This window comes from Ranitomeya imitator, chromosome 2 (genome assembly GCF_032444005.1).
Source record: "Ranitomeya imitator isolate aRanImi1 chromosome 2, aRanImi1.pri, whole genome shotgun sequence".
Taxonomy (NCBI): domain Eukaryota; kingdom Metazoa; phylum Chordata; class Amphibia; order Anura; family Dendrobatidae; genus Ranitomeya; species Ranitomeya imitator.
Window position 1 is genome coordinate 312,379,090 of NC_091283.1, and position 17,763 is coordinate 312,396,852.

General features: G+C 45.3%; 1 protein-coding gene across 2 annotated transcripts in view; it reads left to right on the forward strand.

Annotated features, from left to right (window-relative positions):
* The window catches only part of LOC138663400 (uncharacterized), a 37,832-nt gene that overhangs the window by 9,944 nt on the left and 10,125 nt on the right, over nt 1-17,763 (forward strand). For both annotated transcript variants that reach the window (XM_069749582.1, XM_069749581.1), the window contains 5 exons: nt 9,624-9,773; nt 9,903-10,082; nt 10,166-10,289; nt 10,373-10,470; nt 10,671-10,761. In XM_069749582.1, coding sequence (XP_069605683.1) covers nt 9,702-9,773; nt 9,903-10,082; nt 10,166-10,289; nt 10,373-10,470; nt 10,671-10,761 — 565 coding nt within the window. In that variant the 5' untranslated portion in view covers nt 9,624-9,701. The remainder of the gene's footprint in view (nt 1-9,623; nt 9,774-9,902; nt 10,083-10,165; nt 10,290-10,372; nt 10,471-10,670; nt 10,762-17,763) is intronic.

The following is a 17,763-nucleotide window of genomic DNA, read 5'->3' on the forward strand; positions in this document are numbered from 1 at the left end:
AGTTCACATTGCGTTAATGGGTTAACGCTAACGGACAGGGTTGCATGGCGAAAATGTCGCAATTAACGCTGTGCAACGGGTCCCTTGACGCACCCATTGACAGCAAAGTTATTTCTGCCTGTAGCGCATCGCTAGCGCGTGCTATTTTCGGCACGCGCTAGCGATGTGCCATTCTTTTGTGACGGACCTCGGACGCTGGTTGCAGCGTCCGAGGCGCGTCCCTCGCTACCGCAAATCGGCGATCTACGCTAGCGGGGACGGCGAACGTGGCCACAAAATAAACATTGCGTTAGCGCTATACGCTTAACGGATTGCCCTAACGCAATGGGAACCTAGCCTTACCCTTGTGAAAATAAAAAATTGCGGGCTAAAAAATCATTTTTGAGGAAAAAAAAGGATTTTTTATTTTCACGGCTCTGCGTTATATACTTCTGTGAAGCACTTGGGGGTAAACAGTGCTCACCACATATCTAGATAAGTTCCTTGGGGGTCTAGTTTGCAAAATGGGGTCAGTTGTAGGGGAGCTCCAATGTTTAGTCACACAGGTGCTCTCCAAATGTGACATGGTGTCTGCTTTATAGCTATTACAGAATGCTGTAGATAAGCCCTGAAAGGCGGTGGCTGCATCTTATATCGGCCAAAACTGCTGACTGGCCAACTTTAAGGGTAATGTCATTCACCATCCACACTCTGGCAAGAGATACCCCATTAAAGATTCCTCTACCCGTGACACATCTTTTGTGATTTATTGATTTATTTGATTAAATATCCATGCCTGCTATATATAGGAGAAACTTCACAATCTGTCAAAGCTAGAAGGGCACAATGTCTCAAAATTAAGATTTTACCCCTCGCCACGACAGCCCCCTACAGGAGAGAGGGATCCGCCCCACAGGAACAGGAAACCTACAGAAAGATAAAGGGGGGCGGTCCGCCTTTCCTCCTCGGTTTTGGTTTCCTGTTCCTGCGGGAACGACAGGACTCTGGAAGCTACAGATGCACCTGGGCATGCACGCCGCCTGTGCAGTCTCTTCGGAACGGCAGGGGCTGCAGCCTGGAAGCAGCGTCGGGGGAGTTCCGCTAGACGGCTCCCTCCTCGTCTGGGAGGCATACAGATGGCCGGGTCCGGAGAAAGCCGCCCGGCATCTGCATTATGCGGCGGCTTCAGCGTTGGAAATCCTCTCCTGGCAGAAGGGGTGAGTGAGAGGAGCTTCCGGCATGGCGGTCCGGGGCTGGAAGGCCACACCGCGCGTGCGCTGACCGCCATAAGTGAGTTCACCCCGGAAGTAGATGTTAAACTTCCGGGGTAAGCAGGCCGAGATCAGCGGTGGGGGAAGCGCGAGTTCGCGCATGCGCAGTACCGCAAAAAAAAAAAAGGCGCTCTATTTAAACCAGCTAACCACTGTTACCTGCGATGCAAGATGTCATCTCCAGGTGCCATGGATCCTGCAGCAGGAGACCCAGTTCCCACCAAGGACCGTTCCAGCAGAGGATCATCAGATGACGGTCGAAAGAGCGACACGGTGGATAAAACCAAAGGATCTCGGCCGTCTGATCCGGCCAAAAAACGACAAAAAACTAAACATAAGGAATGCGCCTTATGCAGCTAGCCCCTACCAGACTCATACCCCAAAAGACTCTGCAAAGATTGTATAGCAGAAAGCACACAAGGAGCAGCGAGGTCTATTACGGACTTACGCGCCATTATAAGAGAGGAGTTAAAGGCTATGTCACAGGATAAACCACAAAAAAGTAAATCCAAAAGGCCAACGCCTTCATCAAACTCTGATAGTGAACAAGCCGTACTCTCAGCTTTCTCTATAGCCTCTTCATCATCATCATCTTCAGAAATTGAGGGACGTTCATGTTTCCCCTTAGATAGTGTGGATAATCTAGTGAAATCAATAAGAGACACTATGGGGTGTGAGGAGACAAAGGGCGCACAAACCACGCAGGATATAATGTTTGCAGGTTTGGCGGAGAGAAAAAGGAAATGCTTTCCAGTCATTCCAGCAGTGAAAGCATTAATAAAAAGAGAGTGGGAGAAACAAGATCAGAGAAGTTTTTTGCCCTCTGCGTCAAAACGGAAATACCCGTTTAGTGATCATGAGTTACTTACGTGGACCAAAATCCCTAAGGTTGACGCAGCTGTTGCCTCTACCTCTAAGCCATCCACATTGCCTGTTGAAGACGCGGGATTACTCTCAGACCCTCTAGATCGCAAAGCCGAGTCGTCCCTTAAAAGATCCTGGGAGGCAACTACAGGCATATTTAAGCCAGCAATAGCGAGCACTTGTACCGCCAGGTCAATGCTCATCTGGATTGACCAGCTAGACCAAATTATTGAGAATAAAATTTCACGGGAAAAATTACGAGCTGCTATTCCCTTAATACAAGGTGCAGCAGCCCTTATGGCGGATGCGTCCGCATATTCTCTCCGCCTAGGGGCTAGATCCTCAGGTCTTGTAAACAATGCAAGATGGGCGTTATGGATGAAGAGCTGGAGAGGGGACGCACAATCAAAATCTAAGATATGCGCAATCCCATGTGAGGGTGAGTTCCTCTTTGGCAAAACCTTAGACGACATACTCCAGAAGGCAAAAGACAAGAAAAAAGCTTTTCCTGATACCTCTATTCCCTTTTATAGGAGAGCCTTTAAGAGAAGGCCATTCGGCAAGAGAAGGCAGACGGACAGGTCGGCAACATGGTTCCCTAAAGAAGATAAACAAAGAGGTACCATGTTCAGAAGACCCAACCCCCCAAAAGAAAGCAAATACTGAGGATATAACCATTCCAGTAGGGGGCAGATTAAAATTTTTCACCACCCAGTGGGAAAAAATTACAACTAGTTCGTGGATTTTAAATATAATCGGAGATGGAATAAAATTACAATTCTCTCGCTTTCCCCACGAATCATACATTATAACATCACTCAGCTCGCCTATACAACAAGAGGCCCTTGAGAGTGAAATTCAAACTCTATTATCAAAACGGGTTTTAGTCCAAGTTCCGAAAGGACAGGAAACTAGAGGATTCTATTCTCCTCTATTCTTAATTTCCAAACCCGATGGTTCATTCAGAACAATCATTAACCTCAAAAAGCTTAATTCATTTATTAAAAATAATACGTTTAAAATGGAGTCTAAAAATCCACTATAAAGCTACTCTTTCCAAACTGTATGATGGGGGGCATTGATCTAAAAGATGCTTATTACCATCTCCCTATTCATGACAGATACCAGAAGTTCTTCAGGGTAGCAGTGGCAATCAAAGGCAAGATTTGTCATTTCCAGTATGCAGCCATGCCCTTCGGCCTTTCTACAGCGCCAAGGATTTGCACCAAAGTGATTCTAGAGGTGATGGCTTATCTTCGCCAAAAAGAGACATTAATTGTGCCCTACTTAGATGACTTTTTAGTCATCGGAAATTCAGTTTCTCAGTGTGTTGACCGTTTAGCTCATGCATATTCATCTCTACAGGATCTAGGTTGGATAATCAATATCGACAAATCCAGACTGGCTCCACTGTCACTCCAAGCGTTTCTGGGGTTCCATCTAAACTCCATAATTCAAAAATGTCTGCTCCCTCAGGTAAAAATTTCACTCATCAGACATAAAGTCATAACAGCAATAAATAATCCTCACATGACCCTAAGAAAAGCCATGTCATTACTGGGATCTCTTATTTCCTGTATCCCTGCAGTCCAATGGGCACAATACCATACCGGGAAACTGCAGCACCAAATCCTCCAAGAGGAAAGACGGCTACTTAGCTTAAATGCAAAGATAACGTTGTCCCAGGAAGTTTTATCTTCTTTAACGTGGTGGCTGGATTCTAACCATTTGATGAATGGTGTTCCATGGGTAATAACACCATCTCATATTATAACCACTGACGCCAGTCCTCATGGATGGGGCGCTCATATGGGAAATGATTTTTGCCAAGGGTTATGGGACACGGAAGAATGCCACAACTCATCTAATCTGAAAGAACTAAATGCAGTAAGATACGCCTTATGTCATTTTCTCCCACAGCTCCGGGGAAAAGACGTCCGAATCCTTTCCGACAACACCACCACAGTGGCTTATATAAACAGACAAGGAGGTACTCAATCAGAGACTCTGATGTCTTCCGCTGGGAAAATTCTGGATTTGGCAGAAAAACATCTATTATCCCTCACTGCAGTTCACATAAAGGGGAAAAACAACCAGCAGGCAGACTTCTTAAGTCGACATACCCTAAGGCAGGGAGAGTGGTGCTTAAACCATCATATCTTCCAACGGATCGTATCCCTATGGGGTTGTCCACAAATAGACCTCTTCGCCACGAGAAAAAACAGGCAAGTCCGGAAATTTGCCTCCCTATCGTTAGCAGATCATCCGGACATTCTAGACGCTCTCCAAACCCCTTGGCAATACAGTCTAGCATACGCCTTCCCTCCGATAATATTGTTACCACAGGTTATTCGGAAGATCAGGGAGGATGGAGCGAGAGTTATACTAATAGCACCATTCTGGCCCAAAAGGCCATGGTTCTCATGCCTACAAGCCATGTCGGTTTCGGACCCTTGGGTCCTCCCCTCGACACCCAACCTTCTCTTCCAGGGTCCGTTTCTCCACCCCCAGGTGGACAATCTCCATCTGACGGCCTGGAATTTGAGAGGCAGATGCTAAAACTAAGGGGATTTTCCGAGGGACTAATTGACACACTCCTCCAAAGTAGAAAACGTTCTACCACAAAAATTTATACAAAAATTTGGAAAAAATTCCTACAGTTCCATAAATCTCCCAACACATCAGAAATTCCAATACAATCTATACTGGAATTCCTTCAAAAAGGGAGGGAACTAGGTTTAGCTGTAAATACGTAAAAAGTTCACGTATCAGCACTAGGAGCCCTCTATGGCCACAATATTGCAGAAAATAGATGGGTATCCCGATTTATCACGGCTTGTGAAAGGATAAATCCTGTTAATATACCTAGAATTCCACCCTGGGATCTAAATTTAGTTTTACAAGCCCTAACAGACTCTCCATTTGAACCAATAGATTCAATATCCATTAAATACCTATCACTAAAAACGGTCCTCTTGGTAGCACTGACTTCAGCTAGGAGAATCGGTGACATCCAAGCTCTTTCTATAGATCCACCTTTCCTGCTAACTTTTCAGGATAAGTTGATTCTTAAATCAGACCCTTCCTACCTCCCCAAGGTAGCGAAGAAATTTCATAGGTCACAAGAAATAGTCCTGCCCACCTTTTTCAGTAACCCTTCCACTCCTGAGGAATGTAAATATCACACTCTAGACGTTAAAAGAGTAGTTTTAAAATACATTGAAAGGACTAGGAGCTGGCGACAGTGTAGGGCTCTGTTTATATCCTTTCAGGGTCACAAGAAGGGTCATGCAGTCACGAAAAGCACCTTATCCCGGTGGATCAGGGAGTCTATCACACTGGCTTACTCCGCGAGGAAAGAAAACCCTCCGGAAGGCATAACGGCACACTCTACCAGAGCTATGGCATCCTCCTGGGCTGAAAGAGGAGACGTCCCAATAGAAACCATATGTAAGGCGGCAACTTGGTCAGATGCTTCTACTTTCTATAACCACTATAGGCTTGACCTATCATCTACTTCTGACCTAGACTTTGGCAGGACTGTCCTCAGCACGGTGGTCCCCCCCTAGGTGATGGTCTCTGAAAGATCTCCTGTAGGGTGCTGTCGTGGCGAGGGGTAAAAAGCCGGATTACTCACCGGTAATACTCTTTTAGTGAGTCCACGACAGCACCCTATTACATCCCTCCCTAGGTTAATATAGTATATACTAATAAAGTAAAAAGTTCCTCTTACTAAATATAGTGCAAATAAGTTTAAACTTAAATAATGATATTTTGCCTAATACTGGCGGTCCTCCGGGTACTCGGAAATCAAAACTGAGGAGGAAAGGTGGACCGCCCCCCTTTATCTTTCTGTAGGTGTCCTGTGGGGCGGATCCCTCTCTCCTGTAGGGTGCTGTCGTGGACTCACTAAAAGAGTATTACCGGTGAGTAATCCGGCTTTTCAGGTCATCAAGCATGTACCCCCCCTCCCCCAGCAGGGGTGATCACGTACGCATCCTGAAACAAAAGGAGGAATTCTGGATCCAAGAGATACAAACCCTTTCATTAGATATACTCTTTTATTCCTGCATCATGCTGTATGGATGCATTGATTGTATTCTGAGTTACCGCTTACCTTTGATGAATCTGGCTCATTACATTTACTAATTCTGTATGTCCTCCAGTCGCTTTTATTGATGAAATGTCCTGTTCCATGGCCTTTTCCCTCTGGATTTCCCCACCTCCATATTTTCCCACCTCTCCTGCTCGACTGACACACCTCCACCGAATAGAACATGCCTTAACCTGGTTTTTCACTCTTCTCTAAGGAAAACAACTCCGGTCTCACCTTCTGACAAGAGGCACGCATCCAAATTGGGCTGTGGGGTGCATATGTGGCCGAATCCATACCCGTGCAACGCGCTGAGCACTTCCTCCCATTGGAACGCACTGACGCTTCCGGATTACCTCACTTCCGTTTTAGCCTATCTACGTGATAGGCACCACATGGAAGTTATCTCCGCCGCTCTCCGATATAACGGTCACTTCCTGACATACATGTGTCCACACAAGCGGCGTATACGTCGTTAGACCACGCACCAGGCTCCACTCTACTAAAACCGGGATGTTTTGAACCTCTTGACACCAGCACTACATGATTAATGCGGATACGTCAGGTACTTACCTTATCTTTATATCACAGATACATCTTGTAACAGGGAGCACAGCGGATGCTCCATGGCACACAGCGCCTCTCTGACTTAAAGGTACGGACACACTTTTTTTAAGATCATACAATCAACCTCAACTCATACCTCTGTCTTAGCCACATCGGTAACTCACTCTATCTGCGCATTACAGATACAATTTACCGTATATACTCGAGTATAAGCCGACCCGAGTATAAGCCGACCCCCCTAATTTTGCCTCAAAAAACTGGGAAAACTTAATGACTCGAGTATAAGCCTAGGATGGAAAATGCAGCAGCTACCGGTAAATGTCAAAATTAAAAATAGATACCAATAAAAGTAAAATTAATTGAGAAATCAGTAGGTTAAGTGTTTTTGAATATCCATATTGAATCAGGAGCCCCATATAATGCTCCATAAAGTTTGATGGGCCCCATTAAATGCTCCATATTAAAATATAAGATGCTCCATACAGTCACTGCCCATTATAGTGCTGCACAATCGTTATGGCCCCATAAGATGGTCTATACAGTCACTTGCCCCCTTATGGTGCTGCACAATCGTTATGGCCCCATAAGATGATCCATACAGTCACTTGCCCCATATGCTGTGGCTGCGATAAAAAAAAAAATCATATACTCACCTCTCTGTCGCTCAGGACCCCGGCACTTTCACCTGCTCCTCGTTCGGGGGCGGCTTCATCCTCAGCACTGACGTTCAGCAGAGGGCGCGCACTGACAACGTCATCGCGCCCTCTGACCTGAGCGTCACTGCCAGAGGACGCTGATGACGGAGCCGCACCGGAACGAGGAGAGGTAAATATTGCGCAGCGCTCCCCCTCCCCGTATACTTACCTGCTCCTGGCGCGGTGCAGTCTCTGCTTCTCCCGGCGCCGCATATTCTTCCTGTACTGAGCGGTCACCGTTACCGCTCATTACAGTAATGAATATATGGCTCCACCCCTATGGGAGGTGGAGACGCATATTCATTACTGTAATGAGCGGTACCATGTGACCGCTTAGTACAGGAAGAATATGCAGCGCTGGAAGAAGCAGGGACGCGCAGGGACCGCGCCAGGAGTAGGTAAGTATAATTAGACAGCTCCCTCTCACCTGCCGACCCCGGGTATGACTCGAGTATAAGCCGAGAGGGGGACTTTCAGCCCCAAAAAATGGGCTGAAAATCTCGGCTTATACTCGAGTATATACGGTACCATAGGAAATACGGCGGGTACCTCACTGCATACAGTGCCTCTCTGCCGTACAGGTATGGTCATATTCCTTATCTAACATGTAATGAGATCATATCATTAATTCTCTCTATTATATCATAGACCACATAATTTTTTCAGAAAATTCAAACGGTCACCTAATTCTGTGACGCCAGTAATAACATCATAGGTGGGTGTCTCAGAATAATCACTCCTAATAAAATCAATCTGCCACTTACACCACCTTACTTGTTTAACAGGATGTAGAGACAGTGTCTCATTCCCCTTAATTAATACACCGCACCAAACAGCAGTCGGGTAGGTTCTTTACTGTACTACTTCCTCTTCAGAATAATGTGTGCTCTCCATATATAAATATGGAGGATTATTCTATGTTTATCACTCTATTATTGAGATGTTTGAGGGATTACCACTCTCCATGTGATTTACAAGATCACACATTTTTTCTTATGCTCTTTATTGCTGTTTTTATTTCATTATTTATTTTGTTTGCATTCTTTGTTTCTGTTGTTAGTACACTGATGAAGGTCACTGTTTGACTGAAATGTCTGGATACTGTACTACAGTTGTGACTGCATTAAAATTACCTCATATCTTCAAAAGTTGAGTGCCAAGTTTCTTTATCACAGACCCCATTATTAGGCATGTAAGTATCGTAGTAACTGGGCCGCCCCATACTATCGAGTACTTAGGGGCCTGAGAGGCATTCAGCTGTCACACCTTAGATGCCTTGTTTGCAGAAAATGGTTAAACTGCCAGGGTTTTTGTTGCAGCCGCTCCTGTGCTGTCTCTGCGGTGTACATCTATGTTCTGTGGTCTTTTAACAGCGTGGGAACCGCGGCTCTCTGACCAGCGGGGAGGATTTCCCTGCCGATAAGAAGCGATGTTTGCCTCGCTGTCATGCGCATGACAGCGCAGCAAACACCCGGTGTTTGGGCAGCCGAACCCGAACAGTAACGAGGACTTCCTGGTGAAGTCCATTTACGGTGTCTGTGCCCGAACAGTATGTGTTCGGTACGGACGCTGAACTTTACTGTTCGGGTTCGTCCATCTCTATTTGGGATCAGATCATTTCTGTTGAGGTGTTTGTGGAAACAAAAAATCTTTTATAAAAGCCTCAAACTTCTGTGTGTGAATCAGACCTGAGATCTGACGTGATAGAAGATTACATTGCGGGGAAGACGGGAAACCTTCATATAGACGGCCGGTGGGGATGGAGTCAGTGATGGACTCTGGACAAATATGTTTCTAGAGCCATAGTAGAAGATGAAGATGTCGTCCTCACCATGAAGTAGTTATTTCTCCTGTCACGTGTAATGAATATCTCCTGCAGTATTGCTAATGCCGATTCCAGTGTCGGTAAATGAGTAGAGAATTAGTGTTATGGAAGATGAGTCTATGAGGAACGTATTCAGCTGCCGACTCCGAGGAAGAAACTGCTTGTTGTCTGTGGCCTAAATATATAGGTTTTATTAGTAGATGTAAAGAAGAAAACTAAATACTGTAAAATAACAAATCTCCTCATATGTTCTCCTTATTATCTCCAGTAATTGTATTATTACACAGGATTTTTATGATGTTACATCGGCTCATCTTCTTCTCATTCAGGTCTCTACAATATCGGATCCTCTCAGTGAAGATCTTCTATATAAGAGAATTTTCCTGATTTACCCATCAAAGACTGATATGGACAGATACAAGATGGGGAAGAGGATATTACACCTCACCCTAGAGATCCTCTTCCACCTTACTGGAGAGGTGAGAGACTCTGATGACGTCACATTACATCATTCTTATCTATGGGAATAACAGATGGACAGAACTGGAGAGGTGAGGACTCTGGAAATGTCTGTAGTGAGATTTATTAATGTGTCTCTCCATAACCAGGATTACACAGTAGTGAAGAAGACCTCTAGTGAGCGCTGTCAGGACCCTGTGTCTGAGGGATGGGCAAAACCCCTGAGCCCAATCACGGGGCCTCCACCTCACCCCCTGATACATGAGGACTTCAATGACCAGAAGATCCTAGAACTTGCCTACAAGATGATGGAGCTGCTGACTGGAGAGGTGACACTGCTGGGAATGCTGGGACATTATACAGTAACACTATGAAGGGATCGGGGGGATGACGGTATCATTGTATGTGCCAGGTTCCTATAAGGTGTCAGGATGTCGCCATCTATTTCTCCATGAAGGAGTGGGAGTATTTAGAAGGACACAAAGATCTGTACAAGGACGTCATGATGGAGGTTCCCCAGCCCCTCACATCACCAGGTAATAGACAGGACTAAATACACACGGCCTATAATTATCTGTATGTGAAGAATGAATTCAGTCCCTGTATGTGTTTCCTCCAGATCTATCCAAAAAGAGGACAACACCAGAGAGATGTCCCTGTCCTCTTCTGCCACAGGACTGTAAACAAGAAGATCCCAATGTTCCTCAGGATCATCAGGTAGATGGAGAGAAGGTGTCATGAGATCTCCCCTATGATGTGTAGACGGCTGTGAAGGTCTTGTGCTCAGTCTTTGTTTTTTTTCACCAGTATTATATATTTTATACTTGTGTAATGAGAACGGTGGAGATGGCAAGATTAGTGCTCATCATAGATGTGACTTCTCCATCTGTCTGTGACTTTTACAATATTTGTTTCAGGGTGAAGATCTGACCCATATTAATACTACAGAGACATATGTGAGGGGTGATGAGCGGTGTAAAGAGGAGACTCCTACATCTGACTACCCAGGTGAGTAGTAACCACTAAATGCAGAGAAGTCAGATTTTTCTTAGTCACCGGCTGTGGCTGCTTTATCGGTCTTGTAGTCCGGCTGTATTACCATGATCACCATTTTTCCTCTAGACCAAAACATTTTCTTCCAATCAAAACTGTTCAAATGACTTTGGGCATTGAAAGCTCTTTTATATAGCACTTACAACCTGGAGGATTCACCTACCCCCTGGGATTAGAAGACGGTGACCGTTACCTGCCCAGATCTGTAAACTACAAAGCTAAATGACAGCGTACATAGAATGTGCTGATAAGTTAGAAAAGAAAATCACTTAAAGAAAAATATTATGATGGTCCTGTAAGAGAAAGCGGAGGGTAATGATGCTGTTGGTTTCCTAGAACCCTGATATCTTATTGGATGAATCTCCCTTCTCTCCCTTCTGTGCTGCTGAATGTGCTCATATGGTCCCTACAAGACCAAGTCCAGTATTTCTGGACAAACTTCACTTTTATGATCGACATTAAATGTGCAGTGAGGCCAAGTGTGAATTTCTGTACAATAACAACAGAGTTTCCCTTTATCCTGACTTTTGAATTTGTATTAAAACTAACTAATTTCAAGGATGATTGTGATAAACTACATAAAAACCATTACACCTGTGCTAGGATATATCTCTAGGCTAGTTTAAGCTAGATATATCCTCCTCATGCGTCATCTTCACGCTGCGCCGACTGCAACAAAATACAACATGTTGCATACTGCACAAGTCGGCGCAGCCTGAAAACGACGCATGCGGAGGCATCCGCATACATCTGCATGACCTGCGTACCCAATGTTAAAGACAGGGTACGCAGGATGCGTTCATCCATAGGAGGAGCTGAATGAAGAGGCGTGGCAGCGGGCGGGACTTCACGGAGGGAGTCCACAGCCCTGCCGAACACTAGTGTGAAACTAGCCTAAGTTGTGGGTGGCTGATGGCTGTAATATACATTTATTCACGTCTGCAGGAGATGTGTTGGCTCCAGTCCTGGTGTCATGGCTTCACTCCATGCTATAAATTACATTATGTTTTCGATCCTAAGGAATTCTGATCACTGCACAATCTCTCCCGAAATAGGAGCAATATTATTTTCTCTAATCTTCTGGACAGGACTCATAGTAGCTCTAAAGGTCCACCATACATGAGTGCAACTCCGGTTTGCTGCTGGAGTTCTCCCCTCATACATAACTTGTTGTTGGGATTGTAGCATTTTTTTATTCTTTGTCTTTTTTTGCCTGTTCATTCTGTGTGATAGTTTGATTGTGGTGGGATTTGCCTGCCTCACTTATGTGAGTCTGTAACTCCCAAAAAAAGAAAAAAGCTCTCCATTGTCTCTTCCAAATGCCTAAGATCTTAATTTAACCCCTTTCTGCCATCGGACGTACTATCCCATCAATGTGACCTGGGACTTAAATCCCATGAACGGGATAGTACGTCATACGCGATCAGCGGCACTCACGGGGGGATCGCTGCCGGGTTTCAGCTGATTATCACAGCTGACACTCGGCACTATGTGCCAGGAGCCGTCACGGACCGCTCCCGGCACTTTAACCCCTGGAACAAACAAGATTGCAGCAGTCCGGTGGCATAGGGAAGCATTGCACAGGGAGAGGGCTCCCTGCGTGCTTCCCTGAGACCCTCAGAACAACGCGATGTGATTGCGTTGTTCCGAGGGTCTCCTCTCTGTAGGCCCTGGATCCAAAATGGCGTCGGGGTCATTCCAGGTCCTCCAGGGAGGTGGCTTGTCAGTTCCTGTTGAGAGCAGGCACCAGAAAGCCTCCTACACTGCCTGTTAGATCGCTGATCTGACGCAGTGCTCTGCAAAGTGTCAGATCAGCGATCTAACTATACAATGATGTCCCCCCCCCTCCCCCCAGGACAATGTAAGGCTACATTCACATTAGCGTTGTGCGGGGCTGCGTCGGGCGCAGCAGCTGCGACGCATGCGTCATGCGGCCCTGTATTTAACATGGGGGGCGCATGGACATGCGTTGTCTTGCGTTTTGTGACGCATGCGTCATTTTGGCGCAACTGTCAGGGCGCAGAGGACGCTACATGATGCATTTTTTTTCTGCCCCAAAAATCATGCAAAAATGAACGCATGCGTCACAAAAAGTTGCGTTTTGCATGCGTTTTTGCATGCATTGTGCGTTGCGTCACCGACGCAGCACCGCACAACGCAAATGTGAACTTAGCCTAAAAAAGTAAAAAGAAAAAAAAATTGACATGTGTAAAAATATTTTTTTAAAAATCCTAAATAAAGAAAAAAAAATACATTTTCTTTATTTAAATTAAAAAAACTAAACAATAAAAGTACACATAATTAGTATAGCCGAATCCTTAACTATCCAACTTATAAAACTGTCCCACTAGTTAACTCCTTCAGTGCACATGGTAAAAAATACGAGGCAAAAAACAATGCTTTATCGTCATACCGCCGAACAAAAAGTGGAATAATACACGATCAGAAAGACACATATAAATAACCATGGTACCGCTGAAAACATCATCTTGTCTCGCAAAAAACGAGCCGCCGTACAGCGTCATTAGCAAAAAAAATAAGAAAGTTATAGTCCTCAGAATAAGGCCTCTTTCAGACTTCCGTCGTTTGGCATCCATCGCAATCCGTCATTTTGGCAAAAAACGGATCCTGCAAATGTGCTCGCAGGATGCATTTTTTGCCCATAGACTTGTATTAGCGACGGATGGCCACACGTCCCATCCATCGTGCGACGGATCCGTCGTGTTTTGGCGGACCGTCGTCGCAAAAAAACGTTCAAGGGAACATTTTTTTGTCCGTCACGTACGCCATTTTCAACCGCGCATGGGCGACTGAAACTCCGCCCCTCCTCCTCGGACTTCAGAATGGGCAGCGAATGCGTCAAAAAACTGTATCCGCTGCCCACATCGTGCAGAAATTTCACAACGTGCGTCAGTACGTCGGCCCGACGCATAGCGACGGACCCGTACCGACGCAAGTGTGAAAGTAGCCTTAAGCGATGCAAAAATAATTATTTTTTATATAAAATAGTTTTTATTGTATAAAAGCGCCAAAAAATAAAAAAAAGATAAAAATGAGGTATCGCTGTAATCGTACTGACCCGAAGAATAAAACTGCTTTATCAATTTTACCACACGCGGAACGGTATAAACGCCCCCCCCAAAATAATTTCATAAATTTCTAGTTTTTGTTCATTCTGCCTCCCAAAGATCGTAATAAAAAGAGATCTAAAAATGTTATGTGCCTGAAAATGTTACCAATAAAAATGTCAACTCATCCCGCAAAAAGCAAGTCCTCACATGACTCTGTGGGCCAAAATACGGAAAAATTATAGCTCTCAAAATGTGGAGACGCAAAAACTATTTTTTGCAATAAAAAGCGTCTTTTAGTATGTGAAAGCTGCCAAACAAAAGCCCACTATAAATAGTAAATCAAACCCCTTCATCACCCCCTTAGTTAGGGAAAAATAATAAAATAAATGTATTTATTTCTGTTTTCCTACTAGGGTTAGGGCTAAAGTTAGGGTGGGGGCTAGAGATGGGGTTAGGGTTTGGATTAAGTTTACTGTAGGGATTAGTTTTGGGATTAGGGTTAGGGGTGTGTCAGGGTTAGGAGTGTGTTGGGGTTAGGGTTGAAGTTATAATTGGGGGGTTTCCACTGTTTAGGCACATCATTGGCTCTCCAAACGCAACATGGCGTCCGATCTCATTTCCAGCCAATTCTGCGTTGAAAAAGTAAAACAGTGCTCCTTCCCTTCTGAGCTCGGCTGTGTGCCCAAACAGTGGTTTACCCCCACATATGGGGTATCAGCGTACTCAGGACAAATTGGACAACTACTTTTGCTGTCCAATTTCTCCTGTTACCCTTGGGAAAAAGCAAAACTGGGGGCTAAAACATTTTTGTACAATTTTTTTTTATTTTCACAGCTCTGCGTTATAAACTGTAGTGAAACACTTGGGGGTTTAAAGTTCTCACAACATATCTAGATAAGTTCCTTGGGGGGGTCTAGTTTCCAATATGGGGTCACTTATGGGGGTTTCTACTGTTTAGGTACATCAGTGGCTCTGCAAACGCAACGTGACGCCCGCAGACCATTCCATCTAAGTCTGCATTCCAAACGTCGCTCCTTCCCTTCCGAGCTCTGCCATGCACCCAAACGGTGGTTCCCCCCCCCCCCCCATATGGGGTATTGGCGTACTCAGGACAAATTGGACAACACTTGGGGTCCAATTTCTTCTGTTACCCTTGGGAAAATAAAAAATTGGGGGCGAAAAGATAATTTTTGTGAAAAAAAATATGATTTTTTATTTTTACAGCTCTACATTATAAACTTCTGTGAAGCACTTGGTGGTTCAAAGTGCTCACCACACATCTAGATTAGTTCCTTAGGGAGTCTACTTTCCAAAATGGGGTCACTTGTGGGGGGTTTCAATGTTTAGGCACATCAGGGGCTCTCCAAACGCGACATGGCTTCCTATCTTAATTCCAGCCAATTTTGCATTGAAAAGTCGGCGCTCCTTCCCTTCCAAGCTCTTCCATGCGCCCAAACAGTGGTTCACCCCCACATTTGGAGTATCTGCATACTCAGGACAAATTGTACAACTTTTTGGGTCCAATTTCTTCTGTTACCCTTGGTAAAATAAAACAAATTGGATCTGAAGTAAATTTTTTGTGTAAAAAAGTTTTTTTTTTTTTTTTTTTTTAAACATTCCAAATATTCCTGTGAAGCACATGAAGGGTTAATAAACTTGTTGAATATGGTTTTGAGCACCTTGAGGGGTGCAGTTTTTAGAATGGTGTCACTTTTGGGCATTTTCTATCATATATACCCCTTAAAATGACTTCAAATGTGATGTAGTCCCTAGAAAAAAAGGGTGTTGTAAAAATGAGAAATAGCTGGTCAACTTTTAACCCTTATAACTCCCTAACAAAAAAATGCATGCATGTTAGGCATGTAACTACTGGCATGGCTGTGATTGGCTGCCGAAATGATGTCATGATGCACTATAAAAGTCGCCGCCGCCGCCATTTTGGGTTCACTCTACTGTGAATTCAGTTAGGGACAGGACGCTGTGTTCTGACTGAGGGCCAGTTTTGAGATAGCGATTTGCTTCATTGTGCTTTACCCAGGCTAATTTAGCAACCGCTGTGTGAGAACCTTGTTTTTGCCTTGCAGCGCTGTTCACGGCTGTCTGCAAGGTCTCTGTGTGTGTGCAGCTCACTCTGTACTCTGTTCTGCCGCCACAGCTGGTTGTAGTCAGCTCAGGGTGCGTCACTGCCTCATACTGTTCCATTGTCCGTTTTTCAATTAGTGCAGCCCGCTGCACATTTTTTCAAATTTATCCTATTAGTGGGTTTCCATCCGTATCTTGCTAGATTGTGGAAAAACACTATATAGGAGTACGTAGAGGAGCTGTTTTTTGCCTTGAAGCGCCGGTCACGGCTGTCTGCATGGTCTCTGTTTGAGTGCAGCTCACTCTGTAGTCTGTTCTGCGAAAAAAATAAAAAGTTAATAAAGTTCACCAAACACACCACTTTACAGTTGTGTAGGCCATATTAGCTCTTATTAAAGTCTAGTTCACACTTTATAAAATTAGTGTTTCTTATACCTGTTAGCAGCTGTTCAGGAATAAGCACACTAAGCCCTTAGAACTTTTCTGCCTATCTTTATCAGTCTACCAAGATGAAGAAGGCAGGGAGTAAGGCACGTGGTCGTGGAGGTGGATCAGGGAGAGGACGTGGGGATTCTGTGCCTGCTGCGGGCACCGGTGACTCATCCCCCAGTTTTAGCAGGGAACAGTCCTTTATGCGCAGCTTTGTAGGAGCTCGCCATACCCCGCTGCTGCGGGACGAACAAATTGAAGCCATTGTCTGATGGATGGCAGCTAACGCATCGACTTCAATTAGTGGCACATCCTCTCAGGCACAGAGCACTGAAGAGCACCCATCTGTCTCTTCATCACCTGCAAAATTGCCCAGGCAGTCAGAGAGCCCAGGACAGGAGCCACCTCTACTTCTGTTCTCTGAATCTCTTGGCTTGGAAAGAGGGGGCCAGCCAAGCACCATTCGAGAAATGGAAGAAGAGGCAGTATGCAGTGATGCCCAACAGCTTTGTCTCTCTGAATCTGAAGAGGCGGGTGGGCCAGTGCCTCCGGTCTGCACACCTCGGTACGCATCTGATGATGAGACTCAGGTGCCACTTTCTGGTGCGTACTGTGCTGCCGAGACTACCCAGGAGAAGCAGTTGGTGGAGGAGGGTTGTGTAGATGATGAGGTCCTTGACCCATCATGGCGTGAGGTACTAGAAGGTGGTGAGAGCAGCTCTGAGGAAGAGATTCCCCGAACGGCCCAAAGAGGGAGAGGGAAGGGGAAGACTGCGTTGCCTGTAGCCTCCACTTCGGCACCCATTAGGAGCATGCCTCTTCCAAAAGCCAAAACGGGCGCTCCCAAGACTTGCAGTGCCTGGTCCTTTTTTGACACTGTTGCAGATGACATTTGCTTTGTCAAATGCAAGCTTTGTCATCAGAAAGTCAAAAGAGGGAAAAGTGTCAGCAACCTAAATACCACAAATATGTGGAAACGTGCTGACCAAGCACGTGGTGGAGTTACAAAAACACACTGAAGACCTAGGCCAACCTACAGCGGGACCTACCAACTCTTCAGCTCGTGTTGTAGCCTCTTCCTCCAGCTCACACACAGCTGGTTCGGCTTCCTCACAGGATCGCCATGGAAGAACCTCTGGCACTGTTGTCCAGAGACCCAGTGTAATTCCACCCACAGCACCACGTTCCCAGTCATCCTCACACTCACAGCCCAGTCTACAGCCATCGGTAGCACAGGCATGGGAGAAAAGGCGGCCATTCTCCGCAAACCACCCCCGAGCACAGGCTCTGAATGCTGGCATTGCAAAACTACTGTCCCTTGAAATGCTGTCATTCAGGCTGGTGGAGACTGACACCTTCCGTAACTTGATGGCAT